This window comes from Toxotes jaculatrix, chromosome 10, assembly GCF_017976425.1.
Source record: "Toxotes jaculatrix isolate fToxJac2 chromosome 10, fToxJac2.pri, whole genome shotgun sequence".
Lineage (NCBI taxonomy): Eukaryota > Metazoa > Chordata > Actinopteri > Toxotidae > Toxotes > Toxotes jaculatrix.
The window spans coordinates 2,295,893-2,320,225 of NC_054403.1; the positions used below are offsets into that span (position 1 = coordinate 2,295,893).

At 44.3% G+C, this 24,333-nt stretch overlaps 2 protein-coding genes across 2 annotated transcripts; both read left to right on the forward strand.

The window, feature by feature from the left end:
* The first annotated feature begins 236 nt into the window (after positions 1-236).
* Positions 237-8,887, forward strand: abhd18 (abhydrolase domain containing 18). The gene is made up of 14 exons (XM_041048495.1): positions 237-341; positions 1,925-2,033; positions 2,692-2,776; positions 2,887-2,987; positions 3,174-3,249; positions 3,340-3,424; positions 3,738-3,765; positions 4,268-4,406; positions 4,657-4,746; positions 5,318-5,419; positions 5,553-5,767; positions 6,052-6,188; positions 6,627-6,789; positions 7,019-8,887. The coding sequence occupies exons 2-14, from the start codon at positions 1,942-1,944 to the stop codon at positions 7,074-7,076; spliced, it is 1,371 nt and encodes a 456-aa protein (XP_040904429.1). The 5' UTR covers positions 237-341; positions 1,925-1,941; the 3' UTR covers positions 7,077-8,887.
* A 4,887-nt stretch (positions 8,888-13,774) lies between these two features.
* rnf103 (ring finger protein 103) lies at positions 13,775-22,360 on the forward strand. Its single transcript, XM_041048248.1, has 7 exons — positions 13,775-14,424; positions 15,671-15,819; positions 15,961-16,076; positions 16,614-17,036; positions 17,177-17,309; positions 18,110-18,196; positions 18,874-22,360. Exons 1-7 carry the CDS (start codon positions 14,199-14,201, stop codon positions 19,873-19,875), a joined length of 2,136 nt encoding a protein of 711 aa, XP_040904182.1. The 5' UTR covers positions 13,775-14,198; the 3' UTR covers positions 19,876-22,360.
* The last annotated feature ends 1,973 nt before the right edge of the window (positions 22,361-24,333 follow it).

Genomic DNA, 24,333 nt, shown 5'->3' on the forward strand with positions numbered 1-24,333 from the left:
ATAAAATAAAATAAAATAAAATAAAATAAAATAAAATAAAATAAAACGAAATAATAATTCCACCAGTGCCATGGTTTAGTAGATGGTGTTTGATCCACCCAGACCTGGAGGATAGCTGGTCGAAAAGCTGTAGGGTTATTGTAGCTCTGTAATCAGTCGGAATCTACCATCATGGCAGAAACCAATAGGAGTCATGATGAGTTTTATTTTGAATGTTGTACCGGAAGTCCCGCACACGGTATTACAGCAGTTTGACTAACGACCCCTGAGGACGGTAGTTGGTAGTAAACCGTGCAGATAAATCCACAGTGAGCCCGAGAGCCGTCCGTATACTGTGTGAGGTAAAGTAACCTTACTGTCTGTCTGTCTCTGTGTGTGTGTCACCTCCACCTGTCTGTCCACCTGTGTGTCTGTCGTGTGAAACCACGCGTAAATGAATCAACAAGGCTAAGTTAGCTAACTGAACGCTAGCTGAAGCTGAACTTTGGACCGCAGAATACAACGATACTTGACAAAGGTCACGCTTTGTCATTTGGCAGAGTCTAGCACTGGCATTGTTAACAGCTGTGTACACTCGTCCTCAGCAGCTATAGGCTCAACGAATGTCAGTCCTCATATTGTCTTCATTGTGTCTGAATACTACCACAAAGCTAAAATGTCCATCCTGACGGGATAATATTGTCTGTGCTCTGTGCTGCTCATCGTTCCGGGTGGTATGTGCGCTAAAGCACGTCCAGCCGCTGCGCCGCTACTCCTGTCATTACGGGTCCGTGTATCTTATGATCATTGGATTCTATTTTTCTTGTCTTTTTTTTGTTTTTTCAAAAACCGGTATAGAGTGCCGCAGGAGTAAGTCCTAAAATTAAGACATTTTGACATTTTATTCCCCCAATATAAAATACGTCTGTAAATACCCCGCCCGTGATTTTTATTTTTATTTTTTAAAAAGGCGGTGGTGGCTAAAATGCAACCATTGAGGTTGTCGGGGACATAAAACGTCATCACGTAGATGAGGTAAGCGCTCAAAATCAAACTACAAGTTGGAGGAAGCTAAATGATGGTGACGTCGAAGTCATGCGACCGTGGTGTAGTTCGTTTATGGTCTAACACTAGCCTTTTACTCACTGCGATTGTATCTAGGCCTCAGAAATCATAAAACTCCCACTGACTTTTGGTCGAGGGAACCAGGATCATGCTAACTTCCGGGTTAGCCTACAAAACTATGTCAGCCCTGCAAATACAACACCCCTCTGCTAAAAGCTAAAAGTTGGAGATGAATTTTAAAAATCTAAGGTGTCTCTTCGGGTGGGATTTACACTGTGGGAGTTGACTGAGAAACAGCATGTCATTGGGGGTGTAATTATTACTGAGGTTTGGAAGACAAGAGCTCCACATGAGTTTCAGGCTCAAGAAATAAATCCCATGCTTGCAAATTTTCCTGGTGACATTCTGAATACAAAACTTTATGGATGGAGGATCTTTAATGCGACATGTTTTTACATTTCATGGCAATAAACATAGGCAAAATAAATGCTATGAATCTCAGAAACATATTGTAAAGATCATACATAGTACATAGTGGTCTGTGTGCTCACACATCTATAAGTAAAGTAGAGCAGAATGGTTTCTGGCCAGCAGATAAGAGGAGTGTTTATTATCTTTCTAGCTTTGGTTTGGTCCATCAACCTTGACTAAAGTCGACTAAAGTAAAGCTGCTGGACACTCAGAGCCTTTTGCTAGCTACCTGTTGGCTTCAACGTCTGTGCTGGGATGGCAGGGAACCCTTGACACACAATGACACATTGAGTCTGACGTCTCTCAGCTGCAGCACCTGATGATGCCAGGGAAAGCGTTTTCTGCACATTCTGAATGCAGTGTGTGTGTGTGTGTGTGTGTGTGTGTGTGTCTCTCTCTCTCTGTGTAGATGCCAGGTGCTGGTCCATGGGTGTGAGCCGACTGGATGTTTTTTACAGAAGGCTACTCCTCACCAAACTCTTCATAGGGGGATGGGGGAAGCCTGAAGACCTCAAGAGGTATGGCTAACAGAGAACACAGAGATGATGGTGAGAGCTGCAGATGTGCAGAATTGCACCTGGTGAGTTTATGAAACAAGCACAGAGGACAGAAATGGAAACAGTAACGCTTTCTGGGTATGTTTGTTTTAGGTGTTTGCGTTTATGTTAGCATGTATGTTCTTACTCTGTGTATGTTTGTACTTGAATTGCATGCACACTATTTGTTTTTCTGCACTTTATCCTTTTTTCCTGTTTTTCTTGTGAGCTGCCTAACGTAAATTTTCCTGCTGTGGGATCAATAAAGTCTTATTACAGACTTACTGAAGCCTGTAGTTTCAGTTATATCGCACATTATTTGGTTTGTCAGTTACTGGAGCCAGAGGAGGAGAATTTTTGTGAAAGAAAAGTGGATCTGAGTGTGAATCTAAACAGTCTAGAAGACCTAATGTTTTCTTAAAGAATGGATTTTAAAATGATGCAGAAGAGGAAAATATGGTTACTGACACTGTGAGCTGTTGATGAGGAAACAGTCTGTAAATACTCCTACTGTGTTGATCAAGTGATGAAATCAGAAGTTAGCATGGTGAAAGGTTTGAGGTCAGGCAGTCTATCCAATTCAGATGAAACAGATCGTCCTGTACCGATGTTGGAACTCATGCTCTCTTGTGTTTTACAGAATCTTTGAGTTCCGTAAGCTCATTGGGGACAGAGAGAAGTGCAAGACTCTGGTTCCTGAGGACTATCCCGTTTACATAAATAAGGTACTCCATGTGTTCCCTTGTTATTGTTCATCATAATGCAGTAAGCATTTTTTTTTTTGTCTTCTCACAGATATGTGTGTGTGTGTGTTGGCTTGTGCCTGTGTGTCCAGACAGAGGAGCACTCCGACTGTCAGATCCATGAAGGGTTCTTCATCTCTCCTCTGGAGCACTTGGTTCCTGGAATCCTACCACCAGAGGCTGTCAAAGCCAGGTACACAATATGATGTCCACTCTTATTTCTACTGCTAATGTGAGCGTGTGGCAAAAGCTGATAGGAGCGCTGGTGAAATATGAGCTTAGGAACAGAAAGTTGTAACAATCAGTAAGTGGTTGCTCATGATGTGTTTGTGTGTCTGTTGCATCCAAGTCAGTTCACACGGTGTGGATGTTGTTTCAGGTTCCAGTTTATAGTTCCTAAGAGGTGGCAGAAGAACAGACCAGTATGTATCCACTTGGCTGGGACTGGAGACCATGTAAGGCTCTTAATCTGTTAACTTGAACATCAAAGTGCAGCCAGTGCAGCCCCCACCAAGCAGAAAATGTGTGTGTGTGTGTGTGTGTAGTTTTTCTGGCGTCGGCGGACCCTGATGGCCAGGCCCATGATCAAAGAGGCAGGAATGGCTTCACTGCTTCTGGAGAACCCGTATTATATCCTTCTGTTGGTTTCTCACATCTCATTTAAAATAATTTCTGCAGGACACACCGTGATAGACCTTATCTCCAGTGCTGCACTTCCATCAGCTTGTGAGACTCACAATAGACAAAAAGAATTGTGGAAAAAAAATAGCAGTAGGAAGCAGCATAGGCCAAGATCCGTAGACTTTTTGGACATTAATCAGAAAGCATAAAAGAGAACATGCTCTTGCCTGCATCACTCACGTGTGGGGCTGAATATTTGTGTTATCTTTATCTGATGTACGCTCGCTCTGAACATCTTTTTATTCCTTGACCGATCTTTTACATGGCTCTCGTAAACCCAAAGACCAACTGTGAGTGAACTCCCTTTCACATGTTTGTGTTTTTTTTTTTTTAAATTTAAGAAAAAGGTAGATCAAATCAATATTTCAGTTTAAAAAATGACAAGCTTTGTTCAGTTCAGTTTGCTCTCTCAGCCCTGTCAGTGATGATCTGCCATGGACTGAAATCTGAAAAGAAGAAATGTGTACAGTCTTCAGTTTGTGTCGGGTTGTGAAGGATTCTACTCTTTGTTGTGTAGCTGACAGATAGACCATGTCTTTAGAAGAACAAACATCTGTTCTGTCAGTAACTGTGTTTTTTTTTTTTGTGGTTAAAATACAGACATAAACAGCATGTAGCAATGTGTTCGTATAAATGTGGTACAGCTTAAAGATAATGAATTTTGAAGCTGATAATCAAGAATTTAAAAAAAAATATAATATTAATTTACAATCTTATATATAGGACTGTTCTTTTAAAGCTGTGATTGATTCTTTGTGACGTAAACGGGGAAATTATTTGTGAGTATTTCAGGCGATCCTGTCTAAAGAATGTGTCAGACCTGTTTGTCATGGGAGGGGCTTTGATCTTGGAATCAACGGTGCTTCTCCGTTGGCTGGATAGAGAAGGATACTGGCCCCTGGGAATGACCGGCATCTCCATGGGAGGATATGTGAGTAACCAGAACAGCACACACTCTGTCGTTTCCTTGTTAAGGCATTTTGATTTCTTTTAATCAAACCCTGTAGTATTGCTGTAAATAACCAGTTATCCAAACCCATAGTCACCCGCACCTTACGTGACATTTGAAAGTGAACATTACATGCACGCCTGCATACAAATACAAGTGGCTCCAGTATAATAACTAATCCCACCCAAAGAGCATGTTTTTCATACAGCTTCTTTGTTGCCTTTGTGTCCAGATGGCGTCCCTGGCCGTGACTAACTGGCCGAAGCCCATTCCTCTGATTCCCTGTTTGTCCTGGTCCACCGCCTCTAGTGTCTTTACAACGGTAACGCACTCTTTCTACTTGAACAAGTAGAAGTTTTTTGTTAACTTGGTGTAAAAGTGCCACCTAGTGGCAGATAGATATACACCAGATTTTGTACATTGTCAAATTCTACACAAAGCCTCAGTGGAACATGGGGAACTACTGAAACTACAGAGCCAAACGGCAGTATTTTTTGTCTTCTTTTCAATCTTACAAGAGTCAAAAATATTTTGGGGACTTTTAATCCAACACTGAGCCAAACAAAATGTGCATACAGTACAAATTACAGCATTAGGGTGAATATCACTGCAGGCTTACCGTTTGACTGTTTGAAACACTTGATATCTACCATCTAGAGAATGTCTGTGTCTTGTTTTTGTAGCATTTGAATGAAGACTTGTGGACTTGTCACAACACTGGAGCTGGGGTTCAAGCCCCTAAAAGACAAAATAAAAATCTGATAATGATTACAACATGCAAATGCTGCTTTAACTTGACTAATCTCATTTATCTTATTGTATGCCCTGTCACTGTGTGTGTGTGTGTGTGTGTGTGTGTGTGTGTGTGTGTGTGTGTGTGTGTGTGTGTGTAGGGTGTTCTGAGTAAAGCAGTGAACTGGGCAGAGCTGGAGAAGCAGTATGCTATTAATTCAGTGTATGAAGAGGAGATCATCAACCTGCTGGAGTACTGTGGGGTATGTTATCCCTCAGCTTTCTGATAAGTACATAGCCAGTTGACTAGTTAGTTGACTAATAAGTTGACAAAAAGTGAACCATGCTTTTTTTTTTGCATCAAGTAGTTGATGCCTGTGTGTCCTCGTGTATCAGGCTGACTCCTTTAAGATGGGTCCAGAGCTTGTGAAGAATGTGGACTCTGTAGAGCATCTGCTGGGTCTGTCTGGAGGTGAGAGAGGAGGGAAATCGGAGGCTGGACGAGGCCTGTTGATCGGTGGGTGCCTTGAAAGCGGCGGGGCTAGAGACCGCGTCGACCATTTATTATCATCGGTGAACAGCGGTGGGACGAGCTTGGACTCTTTATCAAGGTAGATAAGCAGTCAGTGTTAGGGTAATTGCTGGCACACCAATTCTTGTTGCATTTGTTGCATGACTGCGAAGTAAATAAATGAAAAATGAAGACAAAATATTGCATTGAAGAGATGATATTTTACTTATGAATTGCTATCCTATTATAATCGAATCTGTGATATATATTTAGATATATTTTAGTTTTTTGTTTAACTGGATCCTACTGTTACATGTTGCACCAGCGACACTGCTTCATCATTCAGGTTTCATCTCCAGTCTTATTTTTTTTTTCTCCTCTTAGAAACATGAATGCAAACACCACGCTACATGGGAAGAAGAGCGATTCAGCTAAATGCTTCCGACCGTCTTTGCACAGAGAGTCTATAAGCTTCATGAAGGGAGTGATGGACGAATGTACACACATGGCCAACTTCTCTGGTAAGTTTTATGGTGCTTATCACCAGTGTAGTTATCACCAGGGAGTGGTCAGTGCTCCCCCTGGTGACCCCTGGTGATAACTACATTGAAGATATACTAATTGGTTACCAGTGAAGAGAGGCTAAAACAGGAGTGATATGATCTTGTCTTCTGTACCAGCTTTTTTTTTTGGCTTTAAACACTTAATACAATAAATTAGAATAATCTAAACTATATTACAGCATACTGTATGTTACCTTCTGTTGATCAGGTTGAAAGAAAATGCCAGATTTTGAACGCTGACCCTTAAAAAGAGGACTTAATGTTTTTCAAGTGACAGCTCACAGCGAACCAGCCCAGGCCTCTGGCTCCAGGCTTTACAGTCGATGATATGGTGATATGTCCCTTTTGCCGCATGTATATTCAAATAAATGGTATCTGTTGTTCCCTCTGTCTTAGTCCCAGTCGACACCAGCCTCATCATCGTGGTCCAGGCCAAAGAGGACGCCTACATCCCTCGGACAGGGGTCCTCAGTCTGCAGGAGATCTGGCCAGGATGTGAAGTCAGATACCTGAATGGAGGACACGTCAGTGCATATCTGTTTAAACAGAACGTCTTCAGGTAAATTGCTGACTCGTAGCAGAGCAAAAGGTGTGTGAGGTCAGATATCAGATATTATGAGGTAATTAAACGGTGCCTAAAGAAAACGGACTGTTAGTGCTCAGTGACACACACTTCATATTTGGCTCGTGTGTATTATGACTTATTTATGCAGTATTTACAGTGTGCATGATAGTTTCCTGCCATACCTCCTATTGCTATGCTGTTGTATCTGTTTTGTTTTTTTCAGACAGGCCATATACGATGCATTCAACAGATTCTGCCTGAAGTATCCCAACCTGCACTAGGCTTGTGGCAGGTTCTGAAGAGCCCTTTCCCCTCCCAGTAACAGCACCACAGCGAGCCTAGTCCACAGACCAGAGGCCTCCGCTTTATGTATGGCAAAAAAAGTGTCTTCTGCCGAGACATGTGTCCGTCCTGAGATAAGGTCCGCTGAGCACAGTCACATTTTTCTGCTTCGGCGGAGGGAGCGGTGTGTGTGTGTAACGGAGCGACTGAAACTGTAAGCAGTATCAGACCTGTTGTGGAAAGTTCCTGCCGGTATGTGGTTGTCAAAAGAACAATCAGGCCTCTAGTTTCATATTGGTCACCCTGTGGTTCTCACTGGTTCTCTGCTGTGTCATGAATATTTCACCTTTCTCTCTTACCTGGAGAAAATCCTGAGAGGAGACACACAGACATTCCCTGTCATACTCTCCACTCAGTGTTGTGCAGTTCCTACAGAACATACATCCGCACAGTACGTGATCATTTACAGGGAAGTCCAAAGTATAATCACAGTACTGATGACAGAGTACTACAGGTATGTTATATGAAAGAGGTTAAAGCCACTTTCATCGAATACGAAATGATGAGAGCAGATTTGGAAACTGGAAACATTTCTAATCCTTCAAATGTTCCCGAATTCAGAGCCTGTTTTATCACCTTTATATTAGGGGTTCGATTCAAATGAGCTGCCTACACACAAGGGATTTTGCCAGGAAGCAATGCAGCGTGTCATTTGATCAGCCTCACTGTTCTCTGGACCGACTCCCACTCTACCTGTGCCGTGTCACCATCTGCACTTCATCCAAAATACTCTGTTTGTTTGTGGCCGAGCCTTTCTTTTCTTTTTTCTTTTCGCTCTGTCACTGGTCACAAGGTCACTGTATTAATTCAGCTCAAGTTCAGATTGATGTGGTTTGGAAAATGGTCAGCTGTGATGTAAAGTGTGAGAAACCACTGGGATGGTCCAGAGCAGTGTTTATCCACCATTTGCCAATGGAAATAATTTGCCTATAGACTTTTTTTTTTCTGAATAGCAGTAACAAATGGTCCTGTTCCATTAAGTGTCCCAGTAATCCATGAACCAGGGACCAGCATGCACAGCAGCCAAGTGCTGGAACTGTCTAATCTTAATGGGATGCAGCTGTTACTAATGTTATTGACTCCACCTGTGTCTTTCCTGCTGTGGTTCTTTAAAAGCCCCATTCAGACAGGATGAACATCACGGGGGAGGGGGGGGAGGAGGGAAGGAAATCTGCACCGTGTTCTGGACAGCATCTTAGATGAGTGGCAACGTTTCTCTCTTCCTCCGTTTTCACTCTGAAGTGAGGTTTTACACTGAGAAAACTAAAAATGAAATCAAAAGAAAGCAGCAAGTTCAAGCGGCTCCAGATCCGTTTTGAGATACGAGGACGTGGTTCCAGCCTGGATTTAAATACAGGGACAGCAGCCGGTTCACAGAGAGTCAGGAGGTCACTGTGGCTGTACTTAGTACTGTAGTGGGGATGAGTGGTGATCCATACATGATGGGATAAAAATCTGCCTCCCGACTGACTGAATGGGGCTTTAGTCTGTGTTTTTCTTTGATTTGTTGTGTTGTGTTGTTTTTTTTTTGTTTTTTTTGAGTGGATAGAAAAATGCTGTAATCCTCCACTTAACTGTGCCATGTTGTTGTTCCATTTCTACAATGTTTATGTGCCACTGACACAGCAGACCTTCTTTGTCCTGACCAGGCACTTCCAGCAAATACGTGTTCAAGTTTCAGCAGCTCGATGTTTTTAATACTGATTCATTTGTACAATTTGTGGAAGTAAAACTTTATTTCTGCTTGATTTAAAAAAAAAAAAAAAAACTTATTAGGGCCTAAAAAGTGCTTTTTAAAAAAAAAAAAAACAAAACGAGGTGCTGAGGTTTCTATGGGTTTCCCTGGATTTTAAAACTTTATAACTACATAAATGAAGTAGTGTTAGAGGATCAGAACACACTGCTGCGTGAGATTTCACATCTGTAAAATGACACTTTCTTCAGAATTAAAAGAAAACTAAAAAAAAAAAAGTATGTTTATTCTGCTTTTCTTGTCAACAAATTCCATGTGCAGAGTCAAACAACTCCACGATGGTTCCACTGGTTTTTAAAGTTGCGCCTTTTACATCAGAATTACTGCTAAAAGCACAGTTTTTTTTTTCTTTTCTTTTTTTTTTTTTACAACGCAGGAAACCTGCTAAAAAGATGATCAGCTTCTTTCTTGTTGCCAGTAGACAAGTTTGCCGTTCCGGGTCAGTAAACAGAAAAACATGGAGGCCGGTGACCATATTTCAGGGGTCACTTTTTAATATCTATCTACTAAAGTCTTTTCAAACTCAGCACCAGCTGAACAACGGCATAACAAACAACCCCCATTACATCGAGAGGCTTTGTGGCAGGTACAGACAACACTGTCCAAAGTTCCGCCGCATTATAAGGACTTTATAAGGATTCCTCACTGAGCTGGAGGAACACAGCAGTATTGAAGGAAGACAGCAGAGCAGCCGAGTGTGATCACAGTGACACCAGTAACATGCGCGGAGGTTTGCTTCCCTTCAACACTGTTGGAGAGAGACAATTTCTGAGACCGCCCCAAATGATCAATCACTCAGTCCTGAAGGGGAGGGGGAATGCGCACAGGGCACTGATGACTGGGCACAAACCGAAAAACATTCTCAGTTTAAGTCCGAAATTTCACACAATATAAGCGACTGATTATTCATTCATTCATTCAGACATTAACTGCTCTTTGTTAGCGGGATTTGGATCAAGTCTGCTTTTGGTCAGAATCACTATGGAAGCATTAAGACTGATTGTTTCACACACACTGAGGCTTCTCAGCAGCTTCTTCTCTCGGTTTGGATTCCAGCTGGACATTCACTATAACACAGAGAGAATTGCTGCGATATCCTTGACTGGACTGTTGAGGATGATCCTGAACAGCAGAGCAGCGATGCCAAAACACGCCCAGACATGTCCCATAGAACAGGTGCAGCGCACCATATAAAATATGATGTACATTTGGTAAAATTCAGTTGTTCCTGCAGGACTGCTCATGCCTTTGAACTCTGTATTGGAGGAATAAAGCATCCTGGACTCAACTCCTCTGATCTCCTGTGTTTGATTGACTCTGTGCATTTTCTCTGACCAAGATCTGAAAACTTAGAATTTTTACTGAAGACCAAAAGACTGCAAGAAGAAGCTGGACCTGAACTCTGCTTCAACTGGCCCTTGACGGGGTTCTCCCATCCAGCCTGAAAAATCCACATCAATAAGCACAGCGAAAACCACAGTTTGGAAAATAAGCACGGGGAAAACCACGAAGTTTGGAAATTACCCACGGCGAAAACCACGGTTTGGAAAATAATCATGGCGAAAACCACGACCACTGCCTGAGAAATATAGTACTAACGTAGATACCTGAGTATATAGTATAGCTCCAGACTTTACCGACATTTCATACAGTATAAGCGACTGATCATTCATTCATTTATTCAGACATCAACTGCTCTTTGTCAGCAGGATTTGGATCAAGTCTGCTTTTGGTCAGAATCACTATGGAAGCATTAAGACTGATTGTTTCACACACACTGAGGCTTCTCAGCAGCTTCTTCTCTGGGTTTGAACTCCAGCTGGACATTCACTATAACACAGAGAGAATTGCAGTGATATCCTTGGCTGGACTGTTGAGGATGATCCTGAACCGCAGAGCAGCGGAGCAGCAGAGTGTGATCACAGTGTGATCATCTACAACACAGGTGCTCCTCAGCCTGAGGTCAAAGGACCGTGTGTCTGACACATTGTTTGGAAAATGTCAATCAATGAATTTCCTATAAATATTGGTGTTTTGTTCTTCTTTCACCTCCACAGACCCCTCTATGAAGCTCCTGAAGTTTACAGACGACACCACTGTCATTGTTCTCATCCAGAATAATGATCTGCATACCGACGGCAAGTGGATCAGCTGGTCCTCTGGTGCTGTCAAAACAACCCTGCTTTCAAACCCCCCTGCCCCGACAGTCCTCAACAGCCCCGTCTCCATTGTGGAGAGCTTCAGATTCTTGGGCACGATCATCTCACAGGATCTGAAGTGGGAGCAGAACATCAGCTCCATCCTCAAGAAGGCCCAGCAGAGGATGTACTTCCTGCGGCTCTTGAGGAAATACGGACTCCCCCAAGAGCTGCTGCTGCAGTTCTACACAGCAGTCATCGAGTCCGTCCTGTGCACCTCCATCACTGTGTGGTTCGGAGCTGCCACTAAGCAGGACAAGACCAGACTGCAGCGCACTGTGAGGACTGCTGAGCGTATCATTGGTGTCTCCCTGCCCTCTATCCAGGACCTGTACTCCTCCAGGACCCGAAAGAGAGCAGAGAACATCATGATGGACTCCTCTCACCCCACACACAGACTGTTTGAACTGCTCCCATCAGGGAGGCGCCTCAGAGCCCTCCAGACCAGAACTAGCAGACACCGGAACAGCTCCTTCCCCACAGTAGTCACTATACTGAATAGTAACAGTTAACATTTAACTTACATATTGCATACTTTATTCTATTTCCCCCCCAGCGAAATCCCCCCTCCAAATCCATGGTGATCATGATGATGATGATGACGGTGATGGTGATGAGAACTCATGGAGATAGAATGTGGCATTTGAGAGTTCCTTATGTGTCGTGTTGGTTACTCAGTGCTGACTGTGGCGAACTCCACTGTGTGTACTGAGTCTTAGAATTCAGGACGATCTCCCTGTGTGTAGCTTTTCAGCTTTGCATTAAAATAAACCTGAGCAAACAACTGTAACACAACATGCTGTTGTTTAGGAGAGGCCTCTAAAAAAAAAAACTAGTGCTGTATTATTCTGTATTCATTCCAAGAATAGGCTCCAGGGGGCCCCACTGCACTGGAAGACCAGGTGAAAATCCCTTCACCCAGACATGATGGATGATGGATCAGGTTGGAGCTGTGTGTGGAGAACTTTCTCCAGAACTCTGGCAAGAAAAGGTCATTTTTAAGATGCATGGCATGATTTCATGACATCACAACCAGAGCTTAAGCCAATCATGGTCCAATGTGCAGCTTACACCTGTGTGATGTGGAAACCTGACACTGAGTGCACACACACACATACACTGAGAACTGGCTGCGGGTGAAGCAGGAGACATCATAAAAACTGACAGTAAAATAGATGTAGGTACTCCACCTTAGAGTTGTTATGGGTTTTTATGAACAGTCTCTATTATCAGGGGGGTGTTTACAGGCAGTGTTGCCAATTTAGTACCTTTGTCACTAGATTTACAGACATTTCAGACCCTTTATTGACTTTTCTTCCACAAAAGCACCTCACAAAAAATATACCACGAGCATCGGGCTTTACCCCCGCAGACCTCTCTATGCATCTCATCCGACTGATCGCATGGCAGCTGACTTATCGTGCTTTCCATGCAGACGTGATGGATTGGTTTCTCCCCATGGAAGTGCATAGAAACCCAGTTCTGCAGCATTGGTTTCATAGAAGAATTTCTTTGATTACAAAATGGCAAACTCCCATGATCATACATGTCTTCCAGCACAGAGCCTCTTCTACAGATGTCTGTTCTCACCCTTGTTGCTGACACACGGGTAGGAAGAGAAAACCTGCAGTCGGCACTGTAGAGAAGGTGCTCCACAAAAAGAGAAAGTCTGTGCTGACTGACACAACAAAGCGCAGCCTGTAAGGATGATGATGATGATGATGATGATGCACCACCTTCTGAACCCTTAAACAGGTTTTCCTCAGTCCTTTGTTTTCATGTTTTTTTCATGGTTGAGGCATAAAACTGTGGCACACTGATTATCTGTCTTCAGAAGGTGGGGATGGAAAAGGTCTGACTGGTTTGAAACTCACCTGTGTGTGATGCTGTGTTCTTCATGTGAATTTAGTTTGCTAACTATTTTCTACCAAATGTTTCTATCTTTTTATAGAATATATTTATATTTATATTTATAGAAATATTAAGACCGTGGTCTGTTTTCTAAAGAGTCCGGTCCGGACCTGCTTCATATGAAAAGTCAAATAATGTCTCTTAGGATTTAAACTGACTGGACTTGTGTGGATATTGTGTTCTCCTGTGGACGGTCTTCTACTTTTAATACAAACTATCCTGCAGTAATTTAAATCAATCTGATAGTGAATGCTGTTGAGTCAGGTGAGGTGTCAGGTGATTCTCACTTCCTGTTCACACAAACATGGGGAGGAAAACCATCGACTGACCAACATATTGTGTCATGCTTGTTGTGGCTGCTTTTTGTCGCTTCAGCTGACATTAGACATCAGAATGCAAATACGACGCCATGAACATGACAATCTGGTGAGATTTAGCCACTGCTTGAGCTTTAGCTACTTTCCATTTAACGTAGTTTGTTTGTTTGTTTTCAACCACGTCCTCAGCTTGGCACACTGACCGTAGGAGGTCCAGGCATGTACTGGGTTCAGTCTTAGTCTGGTCTTGTCTTTAAAAGTGCTTAGGCTGTGTTCTTATACCTGCAGCTGACAGGTTCTGTACAGCGGGTCTGTGCCGGTGAGGGCTCTTGGTTCTCCCTGTGACAAAGGACGAGCGGAGGGAGCATCAGTGGTCTGGAGCCGTGAGTTCACGCAAAGGACTGGAAAAGGAAGAGGCTTTTACTTTGTAGCTTGTTTACATGTGTGAGGTGGAGCCGGACGTGACGTCAGCTCCTCTGTGTACAGCAGCTGATCGGAGCAGGTCAGATCGTCATTTCTCGTATTTTCTGACGCTGCGAAGAAGACCTGGAGCTCACCTGCTGCTCACCTTCGGCGGGAAACTGCAGCGCGTGCAGCTGACGCTCGAGCTCCGCGAGGCCTGTTCGTTGTGGCTAACAGACCAGCGGGCCTCTACCTGCGATGCTAAGCTAAAGTGGCTAGCTGTCACCGTCAGCAGGATTCATGACCGCAGACCGCAGGTAGACTGTCAGGGAACGTCCCCCCCAGTACCACTCGGACAGACATGACGCCCTGACGGACTTAAGAGACGTTTAATGTAAGTGAGTAGCAAGACAGACCGACAGTGTCTCCTGTCCAAGCTCAGTCCAGCTCCAGCACAGTCCACCTTGGTCCAGCTGGAAGATGTGGCTCAAACTGTTCTTCTTGCTGCTGTACTTCGTGGTGCTGTTCATGCTGGCGAGGATCTTTGAGGCGGTGGTCTGGTATGAGACCGGTGTGTTCGCCACTCAGCTGGTGGATCCAGTCACTCTCAGTTATAAGAAGCTGAAGACCATCCTGGAATGTAGGGGGCTGGGGTACTCCGGACTGGCTGAGAAGAAGGACGTCAGCGAGCTGGTGGAGAAATCAGGTAACGGTCAGGGGCCCACAGGCACCGCCCCCCACCTCAAATTCAGATCAGGTAGTGATTCATCAATCACCAGACCAATAATCATTTTTCAGACAAAAATGCCAAATAGTGTCAACTGAACTGCTTGTCTAGTATCAGTGATGCCCAACCTGGGGATGAGGACCCCTCCTGTGGGTCACAGGCTCTTCATGAGATGCATCATGGGATAGGTTAAGAAGGAACAAAAACAAAGTTCTGCTACACAGATCTGAACTCTTATTTCCAGTCTTTGCTTTTGTTGTGGAAAAAAACCCCCCCCAGATGGTTTCACTTCTGTGGCCTCAAAAATGTAAATGAGACCAATGCAAAGTTTTTGGAGTCAAAGCGTCCAACTTCCTGACACCTGCTGTGAGGGTTTACAGGTAGACACTGCTTTATTTGTAGAGGTAATAAGCCAGGATGCGATGGAATAATCTAGGCCAACAGGAACCTGTCACAGACATGTTTTAGAATTTTCTGACACTTTACAGATCAAATGATTCATCAAGAAAACAATGTTAGTCAGATTAGTGCCAAGCATGAACTGATGCTGTGTTTAGTGATCATGCTAAAGATCTGTACACCACATAGTCTGGATTCAGTCTGATACCAGGTGTGAATCTGCAGAGACGGTGGAATAACAAGTAGGTCAGTAAACATGCTCATGTAGGGGAAATCTATGTGTTAGATTTATTAATGTGCTACCTCTGAATGCATTTGCAGCCCCACAGAGCGGTACCGTTGGTGTGGATGGTTTATGTTACAACTGGAATCAAATAAGAAATGTTTGCATTATGTTTTAGTTTAGACTATGTAGCGTTTGCTGAGTATTGGCAACAGCTGCCTCTGAAGCCACAGGTGCTAATTTTACAGGACGCCAGTGCATTATATCCTGCATTATAGCTAACAGTTTGTGTACAGGAAACAAAGCATCCCTTCACAGTTCACTGGACACTCGGCAGATGTGTGTTAAAATGTAAATACTAGAAGCTTGTCCAGTGGTGTACTGGGAAAGAAGGCCTGGAATTACCTGCTAGAACCAGTTTGGGGGGGGAGGGTGGGGGGGGGGGGGTGCCATTCTCCGTATTACAAGTCAGAGTAGCAAGTGAAGCTGGTATTTAAAGGTAAAATAGTTGCATGATGTTGCTTTAAGGATTAGGTGTGGATTAAATCCTTAACCCCCCCCCCCCCCCCCCCCCCCCCCCCCCCTCCCCCCCCACACACACAGGAGAGCTGACACAGGGGGAGCTGTACTCAGCCATCAAGAAAGAGAGGGAGCAGACGGAGGCAGGAGACTCCAGCACCACACACTTCAGTGGAGAGATGCACTTCTATGAATTAGTGGAGGACACTAAGGATGGGATCTGGCTGGTTCAGGTAAAAGCGTTCAGTAACATGGGTTAAGGGCTGCACGATGAAGGGGGGGGGGGGGTGGGGGGGGGTGACGCCTTTGACCATTCTGTTGGTGTTGTATTACCTTACTGACCCTGTCATGTCATTGTGTGTGTGTACCTGCAGGTCATTGCCCAGGATCGGGAAGCTCTGCTCAGTCAGTCCAACTGGGGTAAGATGGTGCAAAAAGTGTCTCAGTTCGGTATCAGAACCGGAACCTTCAACTGCTCGAATGACTACAGGTGAGCAGCAGGGTGGTCCTCAAAGGCACCTGCAGTAGGTCAGTGTCAACACACATGTTCCTTTACAATCTCCATGATGCAGGCAAGGAGGAGTTACAACTAAGAATTGGGAGCTCAGTCTGTGAGGGACAGGAGGATCGTGGACATGGTGATTGTCATGAGAGGACACCAAAGAGTGGTCAATGAATGGGGGACAGCATGCTGCTGAGTCCAGTGGAACTAGACCTTGTTCTTGTGTGCTGTAGACAGGAACATTAGTGAGGATGTTTGGCTGTCAGGAGGCAGCTGTTAGGAAGCTCATCCTCTCAGGGTTTATGAAAAAAAAAAAAGCATCTGAGTCCAGGCATGGACAGGTTATGAGACAATGGGTCAGACTGTATGGAAAAACAAATAATTGTAGGCTTCATTTTGTGTTTTCTGTCATTGGTTGACTGCTGTAACGGTGAAAAGGTGGTGAACTGGCATAAAAGGGGTCTTACAGTTTCCCCATAATGTGTATCTGACTCTGACATGGTGCCTCTGCGTTGTCTCCACCAGGTCGTGTATCAAGCGCGGCTGGCAGCGCTCCACGCTCATCATGTCCGTTCCTCAGACTTCCGCGTCGAAGGGTAAAGTCATGCTCAAGGAGTACAACGGCCGTCGTATTGAAACCGAACACATCTTCCGCTGGATGACCTCACATGTGGCTCATCGAATCAAAACCCTGCGTCGCTCTGAGCAGCTGGCGGAGGAGTGGCGCTCCGACCCAGCCCACCCAGTCAAAATGTTTCTGTTCGCCCGTCTGTCCCAGCCCCCCGCCTTCTTCTCCTCGCTGTCCGTCAAGTTCACCGGCAGGATCGAGTTCATCTTCGTGGACGTACGTCGGTGGGATAACGACAGCAGCCTGTCAGAGATCGGTGTTACACATAGCCCCGCGTACATCCTCAAGATGCCCGAGGGCATCTATCGCTATGGCAACAGGTGATGATTGAGCAGGGAAATGATAGTTATTGTTTATTCAGACACAACACTGATTTGTATCTCTGGATTGTCTGCCTCTTCTTCTCCTCTCCTCCTCTGCTCACCTTCTTCTCATTTTCACTCTGACCACTCCCCCGTAGTACGGGGGAGTTCCTCTCCCTAGCTGCCATGGACACTTTCCTGCGTTCAGTCCAGCCAGAGGTCAATGACCTGTTTGTCCTCAGTCTGGTCCTCATCAACTTGCTGGCCTGGATGGACCTCTTCATTACACAGGTCACTGACTGTTTTTCCTTTTGCTCTCATTTGAAAAGGAAAGTGTTGTGCCGTTCACTGTGCTGCATGCTTCTTGTGGTGGGCAAATCATGGTCTGTGGCCGCACTAACCACACAAGGCTCCTTGTTGATGATTGGCACATTGGTCTGTGGGAAGCCCAACCCTCTGTCTACTTCCAAATCGCACCAATAATCAGATAACCAGCAGATAAAAAAAGGACTGGTCACGTCAGGAGTCAGACTGGGAGCTGCTGAGATGATGAGCAGTCCTCCACATCTGTGCCATTAAACTGAATCAACTGAGCACTTATTAAAAATCGAAACAAATACTTTCCCTCCTGAAAAAAAAAAAAAAAATCCAAATTTCCTAAAGTGACACACTGGTTTGTGTGAAATGCATTCTGGGAGAGTTGGCTCCTGAAGTGTCCTGATTAAACAGACAGAGTGAGAGGACTAGGCGGGGGGGTCCCTGCACGGAGCATGCTGGAGTCCTTCTTAGCAGATTAAGATTTGACACATTTTATGACTGGAACTGTCCAACAACATATAAAGACTAACATATAACTCCATCTTTAGCAGCTTTAACATTAAAACTTTGACTTTTGATACTTGTAGTACATTTTGACATTTGAGTGTTGATGTACATTTACTGAAGTCAAATTTATAACACTGTAAAGTGAAGGATCTGAACGCTTCTTACACTTTCTACACAGTGCTGGAGAAAGAGAGAGAGAGAATAGAGACACCTAGCTCTGTATTGACTGTCCAGTTAACTTTTAACATCTTCATTGTCGCGAACAGGGAGCAACGGTGAAACGATTCGTCGTTCTGATACGAACTCTGGGAACCTACAACTCCATCCTGCTGGTGTCCTGGCTTCCTGTTCTGGTAGGAAATCATCCACACCACACAGATCACACATCACACCGGGCTTCAGCAGTTTTTCCTGCAGCTGTTTCAGTGGCACGAGCCCAGTTCTTTTTTTCTGGTCTGGGCCTGTTCCAGAAAGGTTCCTTGAACAAACCCTGAACCGAAACCTGAACATTAACTTAAAGGTTCTGTACCTCTGATCCAGAGGTGGCAGTAATGCACCTGGATAATGCAGCAGCACACAAACAAAAGCAGTAAAGAAGAAGACTGCAAGCTAGTAAACATGAAGGATGCTGTTTCAAAATGTTAAAAACTGTAGCTTTTCAAATGTTCTATGAGGAAGGAAATCCACTCCACATCTGTCCGGCCGAAAGGACACATGCACTTCGTTCTGTAAACCATAACGTCAGCACAGGACAAACTCCACAGAGCAGCTGATAAGAGTCAGTTCAGGCAGCTGTGAATAGGTAACGAGCTGGCATGTTATTGTGTGTCAGCTGTAATAATCTCCATGTTGTATTAGCACTTGTACTTTGGAGTAAAGAGGATGAGATTCAGGAAGCACGGTAAAGGAAAGCTGATCACAAAATGGTAAGACCTGATAAAACACAAAGACTTTTCATTTGGGTCCAGTGTTGTAGAGGAGAGACTAATAACTAATCACTAATTATGGATTGATTGATCACTCCCTCCAGGCTCTCCTTCAGCTGCCCTATCTGGACACTCTGTATGGTTACAGTCTGAAGCTCCTTCGTTATGCTGACACCACCACGCTGGCCAGCCTGGTGAGAGCTGACTGGACCTTCTACTCCTCCCACCCGGCTCTCTTCCTGTCCACTTACCTGGCCCATGGCCTGCTGGTGGACTACTTCGAGAAGAAACGGCGCTGCGGCGTCAGGAGCCGAGAGGACAGCACCACCAACCTGGAGTGGCTGGCCAGTCTGTGGGACTGGTACACTTCCTATCTGCTCCACCCAATCACATCGCTGCAGCAGGTCCCATCGGACCACTCAGACTGGGAGGATGATCCCAACTTCTTATTTGAGCGGTTGGCTTTCCCTGATCTCTGGCTGCGCCCGTTAGTAAACGTGGACTACATTAAGGCCCTGCCAACCTGGAGGTTCAGAGCTGTGGGTCAGCGAAGGGGAAGCAGCAGCAGCTCTGGTGGACAGCTGGACGAAGAGACAGAAAGCTCACATTCAGAAACGGAGAGCAGGGGGCAGAGGGCTTCCCCTCCTGCAGGTCCCTGCACACCTCCACACTGCAGAAAAAGGCACAAGAGATTGAGGTGCAGTCAGGACAGCAACGTGGACCACAGCAGCAGCCGTCAGTGTGTCGCTTCTGCTGCATCACCCCTCTGCTGTTGTCACGAGAACGGAAGCTCACCATCCGCTGACAGGCCGCCGGAGGATGGCTGCCCCACACCTGAGGCCGTCTCTAACCGGCACCACTGTGATTGGTCAGTGTGGCCATGTGACATGCTGCAGTGCTCCGAGTGTGTGGTGTGTCTGGAGAACTTTGTGAGCGAGGAGCTGCTGATGGGTCTGCCCTGTGGCCACGCCTTCCACCAGCAGTGCATTGTGGTGTGGCTGGCAGCAGGCAGACACTGCTGCCCTGTGTGTCGCTGGCCCAGCTACAAGAAGAAACAGCAGAGACGTGCGCCGAGCGGCTCTGCTGAGACCACGCCGCAGGACTGACGGACAGGTCTGACCGGAGCCCTTCTCACCTTCATGGCTCCCAGCTCTCTCATCATCGTCACTGCTTGCTTGGGGTGAAGTTGGGACTGGGGAGGCGTGAAGGTGTGGTGAGTGGATGTGATAAGGGTTGCTGTTGTCGTGAACCATCCATCAGCTTGTTTCCATTCCTGTTGAGGGCAATGTGCTGGCCAATGGTTTCAGACAGATGACAGCGTGAAAGGCCAGTCACCATGCTTTCTGTGTAGAGAGGATACCAGTTCACACACTAACCGCAGGCGTAGTGACGCTAAACATCGTAGTGCAATAAAACATGTTTTCCTGTTTGTCTGCTTTTAGGACGGAGAGGACAGTAGAGTCTGTTCACACCTGAGTGACATCTGGCAGGACAGGCGGCTGCTGATCAAGCTAACTGCGTCCAGCCACAACTGTCCTCTCCATCCTGTATCACGAGTCACTACTTATGCAAAAAAAAAAAAAACCTCCTTGATGTGTGTATTTGCATTGTAATTAACATTTTGTTCAGAAGTGGGGGAAACTGGGAAGCTTCTTGGTTGCACGCCGGAAAGATGAAGAATTACTACACAAAGTCTGGTCCTTCTGAAGGTATTGACTTGACTCCACCAACAGCTCCTCAGAGTCTTTATGTTTATTTATTTTTGATTATCCAGAGAGAAGTTTCCTACCCATACTATTGTCATTAACTTGAATTCTGCCCTGTCACATCTCATAGTTGGTCTCTTCTGTGTGTTTGAAACGCAGCTGTGATTTAGCGCTCAGAACTAAAACACATGGCTGTTGTGATTCCAGTTGTTAGATGAGATACAGGCTGAGGCTCAGTGGTCGCGGTGTGGATAGCATACCTGATGACTGAGTCATGGAAGGTATTCAGCAGCATGTCTCCTGGATCATTCTGTTCTGATGACTTGCAGAACTTTTACTCAGTACCCTTCCCCGGTTCAAAGCAGTTAGTCTGATGTACACTAAACCAACCAGTTGAGCAGCTATACTGGTAACAGTCAACCCTTATTCAAAACCAGTACAGGCCGCCTCGGTGGCATTATCTGCCCTCATCACTTTAACCACCAGCCTGAGTCCACTTTATTAAGATTCCACTGTATGTGACTGTGATCAGAGCCAGTGCCACAAGCTGCAGCTTCAGCTGGGTAGCCACATCACTAACAATCAAACAGTTAAAGCTGCTCTAATCAATTCTTTATATTAACAGTGGGTCAGGTGGCAGAGTATAATGTGAAGGGGTCACTCATAGTGACAATCCCACAGAGAGATTATCACCAACTCAGCACCCCCCCCCCCCCCCCCCACCCCCCTGCTTTCTTTCTGGTAGCAGAAGCTTTTTTTCCAGTGAATAACCCTAAGAAGCCTCTGTCCACTACCTGCTCAGCAGCAAACAGCAGACAGACCCAGTCAGAGAGCAGCTAAAGAGCCAGATATTTTCATCAGGAGCTGGTAGAGACCAAAAACAGAGCTAAAAGAGAGGGAATACTGGACTGAGATTCATGAGGAGGTGCATGTCATGGTTGCTGTTATTGCCTGACCCTTGCCTTTACCAAGAATGGACATGTGTTCGTCAAACAACCTGATATGTTTTCTTATGTAGTGGGTGTCTTTTGTCAAGGTACAACAGGCTCCCAAGTCTTTCTTTACATGAACAACTTTTATTACCAATATACGTTCATCTGGGGAACAGAAAAGTTTGAGGGAAGGAAACAAAACCTCTTCAGTCACAGATGCTTTGCTCTGTGTGCATGCTTTTATTTTTCCCTCTGTAATCTCCATGGTGACCACCAGGAGCTGCACAGCCAGGCTTCTGCTGCTGTACACGTTCACTGGAGGTCTGATGCCTTGCTCATGGGCAGCTCGTTACAGTCAACAAAGAGCCTTTGTCAGGTGTTCTCCTGTTGTCATTGTCCTGATCAGGGCCCCCACACGGATGCTCAGCAGCACAGAACAGAAAAGAGAAACCCGCTTTGGACTCAACCGTTTGAACCTTAAAAGCCTAAAGAAAAGAAACAAAGCTCTGTTTAAATGACAAAGGGACTTTTTCAACAAACACTTCTCCTTTGAGCTGTGGCGGACTCACATTAGGCTGAGTAGCTTCACTTCTATCTATGTTTTTACAGTTTATCAAAAATAAAGGGACATTTTGACATTTGGAATTGGAGGTTTTTTTTATACCTTACCCTTAAACACTTTGGATAGAAATGTATTTTTAGGCCTTAAGCTGCTGTACAGTATAAATGACTTGCTGATATTAGAACATGACTCGGTAGTCCTGCTGCTGCCACCCTCTGGCAAACGCAGAAACCCCAGCAGGCTAACAAAGCTGATCCTCTGTATTGTATTGCCTGAGGTTTAGGTTACAGCTTTCCTCAGAACCTTACACATGCTTTGCTAATGATCTCGTTATGTCTACAATCTTACCTGTGGAGCTGCTAGCAGGCTGATACTTTATCCCACATTGTTTCAAAAAAAAAAAAAAACTAAACTAAAAAAAAACACTGATCTAAAACTGTAATTTATCAACTTTTCAGGTGCTTGACTGTAATCTCTCAGCTCATTCCTGTCCTCTGTCTGTGTGTGAAGGGCAAGAAACGAAAAATGATATGTAGAACAGTAACACTTACCCAAAATAAAAGAAGAGTTTCAGAACTTTGCAGTGTTGTTTCTTCCTCCTTCTGGCTGGTCAGGGTCTGCAAAGAAGAGAAAGTCGGACACATCAGAGCACAGAAAGTGGTCTGAAGTTTCCACTGATGAGGTCAGGGCCAAATGTTCAACAAAGTTTACCAAAAGCTTACTAATTTCCTACCTAGAAAAAGAAAACATAGTGGGTAGAAGTTTCTGATTCCAGTGGTTATTCGATACATTGAATTTGATGTATTTTAGATCAAAAAATAATAAACTTAAGGCTGCAACCGAGCAATTAAGAGGGAAAGGATTTTTTTTTTTTTTTTTTTTTTTTAAATTAAGACTTCCTGATTTGGTTTTTGGTCTTGGTGGTGTGAGATGTGTTGAGGGAAACTTTGAATTTCATAACAATTAATATAACAGGTAAGGCACCACTGTAAGAGATGTTACCTAGGTTAAAAAAAATTCAAGGAAAAAAAATTCCTTGAAGTGTATTTTATGTGGGAGTTAAAGTACATATCCTGATCAAAGATAACTCAGGGATTCCTTAGAGGGCAATGTCATCCAGAGTAACTATAACAAGAGATAATATTTTCTAAGGAGATTGGGGCCAAATACAATAACTTCAGTTTTGTCTGAGTTTAATAGCAGAAAATTATTGGTTATCCTATCATTATATCTTTAAGGTATGTTTAGCTAACCAAAAGGTTTCCTCTGGCTTCACTTACAAGAGCAGTTGAGTGTCCTTTGCATAACAGTGGAAGTTTATGGAGTGTTTCCTAATAATGTTGCCTAAGGGAAACATATATAAGGTGAAAAGAAATTGGTCTAAGCACTGAACCTTGTGGAACGCCATGCCTAACTTTTGTGTACATGGAGGACTCATCATTGACGTATACAAACTGAAATCGAGCTGATAGGTAAGACTTAAACCAGCCTAGTGCGGGTCCTTTGTCAAAGACATGTTCCAGTCTCAGTGGTAGCATGTGATGGTCAATGGTGTCAAATGCAGCACTAAGATCTAACAAGACAAGTACAGAAACAAGTCCTTCGTCTGATGTAGTAGGACTAAATACATTGTATTATTATATTATATTATATATTATATTACATTGTTATATTGTTTAATTTTGAAGCAGTATGACAGAACAAGGTGAAGGATGTGGTTAAATCAGTGAGTGGGTTTATTCACACAGATAAATGAGATAAACACAGAGCTATAGTTCATTATCAGTGTCCATATTAATATTCAAATCACCTGCCATGGTTACTTTATCTGTATTAAAGGACTAAACCTGATAAAAACTCAGAGAATTCAGATAAAATTCAGAGTAGTGTACTGTAGTGTTTTCCAGGTTGAGTGTGAACAACTAAGAACAAGGTTTTTGAATGACTTTTAACTGAGTCTAGGTTCAGGGTTGATTAATAGACTTGAAAATTGCTGTAAAATGGCTGTTAAAATTAAATGAAATAATACAGATTTAGACTGACAAAGATTTAATGGTGGTGGTTTGGAAAAAGCCTGTGAACCCTGAGGCTAATGACATCAACAAAAGCTAACTTGAGCCAGGATTTAGTTAAACTGGAGTCCAGCTGCTGCCTGCTGCTGTTCTCCAAAGAAACATCACCGCACCTGAAGTTTGCCAAAGAGCAGCTGGACTCTCCACAGGACTGCTTAGGAAAATGTTTAGTGGACTGATGAAACTAAAGTAAGATTGTTTGCTGTTAAAAGGGGCTCTGCACACCAACATGAAAACATCACTCCAAAGGATTCCTGTCAGCATTCTGATCCCCTGCCAGTATCTGTTTATG